We start from the raw sequence: 5,137 nt of genomic DNA, 5'->3' as shown, positions 1-5,137 counted from the left end.
CACAATTAAGCTCAATGCCCTTAATGTAGATTTTGATTGTTTACAAAAAAACCTGGCAGACTAAAGGTAATTTTTCTTTCTAATAAACTACCAGTCTTATTTCTCAACTACTGTATATCAGTGGTTAATTAATTATAATTATTAGCGTCGCTAGATTTCAGACAACGGACCGTCGAGACCTATGGCTCAATTCTTGACTGACAATGGGGTGAATCCTAACTTAATAAGTCAACATTTCACTTAAGTTGAATTTTCACAGTCTCAAAGTGGAAGTTAGGATTCAACCACATGGGAATAACAAGATCACAATGCCATTGTAAGAAACAGATGGTAAAAACAAATAAAAAACGTTTAGAAACTTAAAACAATAAAAACAAATCTGCAGAGTAAAGAAAATATTGGCAAAACATCTCAGAGAGATTTATTTACTTTCAATTAAAATTGTATATGAAAAAGATCTGATTGACTTAAAGACTTAGAAATGTAACTGTTACAAAAATAGATTTAAGACTACAAAGTCTGAAGCTGGTAAATAATCTGTTCTGTCTGGTCTGGCGCTCTCGATCCGTAGCACCACCATGGCACGGGTTACATATGGAAAAACTGCATAAGTACGTATGTGGTTGAGGTGATTTCATTTTAGTGGCTTTTCCAAGGGGGAATCACCATGGAGACCTATAGTATAATACAAAACTGATACAGTATGTGTTCTTCCTTGATCAATCATAAACAAAATAAATTTAGACTTGTAAAATGTAACTGCAATAAGTTGTCATTATAACTGAAATCTTTCAAATGTCCTATTTTATGCCCTAGACCTATCTAATGAAACACCTACAGACAGAAGGAACATATGACATGAAATAAAGTGTGAGATGCTTGTGGTCTAGACAGAGAAGAACAACGTACTCCATTCAATTACTCTATTACTGTTTATCTTTCTGAATAATTTGTCATTTAAAAACCTACTGAAGCATATTAAATAATTTACATACTCTGATTCCAGACGCTACAGGATTTAAAAAATACTTTTTTTCAGGCGGCCAGCTCTATATGGTACACACTTAGTGTGCATTCACGTTTTTAAGCCTAAAACCATTTTAGATGAGCTTAAAGCCATAGGGAAAGAGAACACTGTTTTGGATTGTGTGACGCCCAGGTCCTATGATGATGCCAATCGTCTCCCTCTTTGTTCAAGGAGGTTGGTCAGCGATGTGTCCTCCTTTGCTTCAGAGGGCAAAAAAAACCTTCTTCCCCTCTCTCCGTAGACCACAGGGACCACTATAAGGAACTAATGGCGTTCGGAGAGGAGGGGGGTTCCTATAGACAGGAGGGGGCTTCCTATAGAAACTGTGTCAGAGGTTGAGAGGTACATCAGCAGGTAGTCCGTGGTTAGGGGCCGGGGGTCAGGGGTCAGGGGCCGGGGGAAAGGAGGAGGTGCAGGGACGGACAGATCTCAAGTGCTGGTGAATAGAATCCCTGAGAGAAGGAAGAACGAAAACATGAGAAGATTTCAATCAAGGATCATTGTGTGTGTGTGTGTGTGTGTGTGCATGCATGCCTTCGTGTGTGTACACACACACACATCTCCCCTCTCATACCTTTGTGTAGTGCTACTCAGATGTGTGTCTCCACGTCGGTGTATCCAGGCAGCATGTCTCCGTTAGAGCAGGCCTTGGGGCCCCCTGCCGGGGGCAGCATGTGACCTGTGCTGGGGTCCTCCGGCCCCCCACCCTGGCCCTCAAATTTTCTCTGCTGCCGCCGGTGTATCAGGGGCACAAAGAACAGCACCATGCCCCCCACGATGGGAGGGCACCCTGCCAGGTAGAAGGCCATGTTGTAATCACCACAGTAGTCACGCAGGAGTCCTGGGGGACAAGGGAGGGAGAGGTTTCAGATGTAGTGTATAGAACCACTACTCGTTATTCAAGAGAGAATCACTGAGCGAATCTCAATTGTATTTCCTTGATTCCTCGTGTCCACTCTCAACGCCTCTTTCTCAAAATTCATTGGTGGAGAAGATCTGTGGGGAGGAGCTTTAGATATTTTGCTCCAATGTGCTTTGAGATTCACCCACTATCTTGGTGATTCAAGTTGTTTTACCTGTTTGTCTGTTTTACTTCCAGGAACTAGCTCAGAACTAATAATTAGCGGTCATAAAAATGTCTAAGAAGATAAGAAATAGTTTATTAGTCTCGAGGGCTGTCAGGTGGTACAGCATCTGCATCTCTACTCACTGTGAGAGATTGTTCAAGTCAGTTTAGCGGTTTGCCTGTTCTTCCAAGAAACAATACCTTGCAGTCCAAAATGTTGCTCTGTATGTGTGAAGAGTGAATGTGGACTAAGAAATGCCAGTCAGACGCTTTATTATTATAGGGTAACCATAGAAACCATGACTACCACTAGATTGGGGAACATTTTGTAAAACAAATCCTCAGTAAAGTGTGTCTACTTTGTGTCCAGGGTGATGGGCAACCCCGGCCAAAATATTCAGTCAGGTGCTAGCTAGCTAAGTGGGCCTGCCATAAACAAGACCTGAAAACAAGATAGATAACTCCTCCAACATCTGGAACTAAGCAGAGAGAGAGATTCAGCCAGGCCTCACAGGACGCAATGATAATACAGAACATTGAGGCTCTGAGAAGGAAGCCGATCCGGGAGACAGACCTGGTTTCAAATACTATTCTGAATCTTTCAAATACTTTAGCCGTTCTTGATTGAGCTTGCCTGGCGTGATGTAACCAATGGAATAGTCCACTAAAGTGCAGCATACAAGCCCTGCACATCTGGCACTCAAGGCAGACTCAAGCAAAGCTCAAAGTACATAAAATAAATCGAATACTATTTCAACCCAGGTATGCAGAGAGGCGAGCAGACAGACTTATGTCCAGTCTGGGTGCTCCTGCTGCAGACTGATGGGGCAGGATTCCTCCTCCTCACTGTGACCTCTGGAGTGTATTCAGCCAGAGGAAACTATTCTGAATGTTGCACAGACACAGACTCCCTGAAATGACTCCCTTTTCAACATGACTGATGATATTTGTTCTACGTAATACATTTCTATCAGAATCATTGCATCCCTCTGAACAGCACCCTGGTGGTCTGAACAGGAATGTGGGGAGTGGCGGTGGAGCCTGAAAGATGGCAGTGAAGAGTGGCAGAGCCCCAAAAATGCAGCCATAGTGTCAACAACCCATCGCTAAACTATCCGCTATCCGAGACTACTACTACCTCTGTATCTTATTCCCTCTGTAACAAATCACCAGCCCTGGAACTCGGCCACTTTATTCAGTGTGCGCCCCAAATGGCACCCTATTCCCTATATAGTGCACTCCTTTTGACCATAGCTCTATGGGCCCTGCACTATGGGGTGCACTATAAAGGGAATAGGGTGCAATTTGGGATGAGACCTCACTCTATTTACTCTATAGACCAGCTACATTCGGAGCTAAGACCAATGACGTACATAAATACAGTGAATATACGTATGTATATGGCTGAGACATGTCAGCTCAACGGCATGATAAACATTATCCTAATCCTACCCTGTTTATAATTCCTTATGGAATGTGGCTATCCTCAAAGGACTTATATGGTACTACTATGCTAGCTACAGACCTGACTTTTCTCAATTGAAGATACATTTCTTTTCAGATCCTGTTGAAGAGAAACCAACCATATTTTTATCACCTTGGCTTCCACTCCAAAGTTTTGAGGTGATACTCAGTATCAATTGCCTGTCACATAGCAGTCAACCATCTCTTTATCACCTGCCATTCAAAATCTTTGAGGTCAGCATTTAGTAAACTGAGGAACCGATAGTACTCACCAGCGATGGGGGGTCCTGCGGTCATGGGCAGGGCCATGAGTCCCAGTAGGTATCCTATAGCCTGGGAGGCCTGCATGGGGCCCACCAGCTCGAAGGCTATAGGAGCCATGATGGTGATGAAGCAGCCGTCACACAGCCCCAGGAACACACACACCACGATCAGCCCCTCGAACACCGTGCACTGGGGGATCATCATGGACATCAGCCCCAGCACCATGAACGACACCGACTGGGGGAGAGAAGAGCAGAGACAATATAATAAAGACATAATAATGAATGCCATTAAGCAGACGCTTTTATCCAAAGTGACTTACAGTACACTGGCATTGTGTAACGTGTCAGAGAGAGTTGTCTTAGGTTAATGTTGTCCAATACATCTCTCCAGACTGACACCTTTTCCCTTATACACTGTTCCACTTCATACAGAAACTACAAAGCAACTGACTTGGGTCAAATCCATGTCAAATACTTTCAAACAACTCCATTGGTTCCATTTTACGGGGACAACTAAATCAAGAGCAGCAAGTATTTGACCTATGGATTTGACCAGAAATAGTAATAGATTTGAAGTATGTAGTAGCCATCACCATTCATGGGAAATGTGGGACGTGGCTGATGTGCTAACTGATATTTAAAATCTGAATTGGATAAAATTAGGCTGACAATGGGATGCTGAAGAGGGTTACCTCACCTGCATCCAGATCTTCTTGGCTCCGGGAATGAGGTCTCCTACTTTCCCGAAGAGGAGGCGTCCCACGCCAGATGAGGCTCCTATACACACCAACAAGATCCACTCCTTCTGGGTCTCCTTGAACTGCTCCTTCACAAAGTTCATCTGGTGGGAAAGAAGATTTAATGTCCATTTTCTTTTCAGATTTGTATTTATTATGGATCCACATTAGCTGCTGCCAAGGCAGCAGCTACTCTTCCTGGGGTCCAGCAAGATTAAGGCAGTTATACATTTTAAAAACATTACAATACATTCATAACAGATTTAACAACATATGAAGTGTGTGCCCTACTCTACTACCACATATCTATAACACAAAATCCATGTGTACATGTGTATGTTATTGTGTGTTTGTATGCATGTGCATGTTTGTTTTGCTTCGCAGTCCACGCTGTTCCATAAGGTATATTTTTATCTGTTTTTTTAAATCTAATTTTATTGCTGGCATGAGTTACTTGATGTGGAATAGAGTTCCATGTAGTCATGGCTCTATGTAGTACTGTGCGCCTCCCATAGATACACGACTGAACAGTAGTCCAGGTGCGACAAAACTAGGGCCTGTAGGACCTGCCTTGTTG

At 43.1% G+C, this 5,137-nt stretch overlaps 1 protein-coding gene across 1 annotated transcript; it reads right to left on the bottom strand.

Annotated features, from left to right (window-relative positions):
- Positions 1-918: 918 nt before the first annotated feature.
- Positions 919-4,712, bottom strand: LOC311120847 (monocarboxylate transporter 8-like). Its single transcript, XM_084195407.1, has 4 exons — positions 4,521-4,712; positions 3,830-4,058; positions 1,602-1,868; positions 919-1,479 (listed from the first exon to the last, which is right to left on the bottom strand). Exons 1-3 carry the CDS (start codon positions 4,662-4,664, stop codon positions 1,618-1,620), a joined length of 624 nt encoding a protein of 207 aa, XP_084051533.1. The 5' UTR covers positions 4,665-4,712; the 3' UTR covers positions 919-1,479; positions 1,602-1,617.
- Between the last annotated feature and the right edge of the window lie 425 nt (positions 4,713-5,137).

The sequence above is a fragment of the Coregonus lavaretus genome (assembly GCF_964263955.1).
Source record: "Coregonus lavaretus genome assembly, contig: HAP1_SCAFFOLD_10033, whole genome shotgun sequence".
Classification (NCBI taxonomy): domain Eukaryota; kingdom Metazoa; phylum Chordata; class Actinopteri; order Salmoniformes; family Salmonidae; genus Coregonus; species Coregonus lavaretus.
This window is presented reverse-complemented; position numbering and strand designations above follow the sequence as displayed.

Coding starts and splice junctions, on each gene's coding strand:
- LOC311120847 (XM_084195407.1), bottom strand. CDS start 4,664: ATGAACTTTGTGAAGGAGCAGTTCAAGGAGACCCAGAAGGAGTGGATC. Junction 4,059..4,520: donor CCAAGAAGATCTGGATGCAG/GTGAGGTAACCC, acceptor TCTCTCCCCCAG/TCGGTGTCGTTCATGGTGCT. Junction 1,869..3,829: donor CGCAGGACCCCCCATCGCTG/GTGAGTACTATC, acceptor CTTGTCCCCCAG/GACTCCTGCGTGACTACTGT.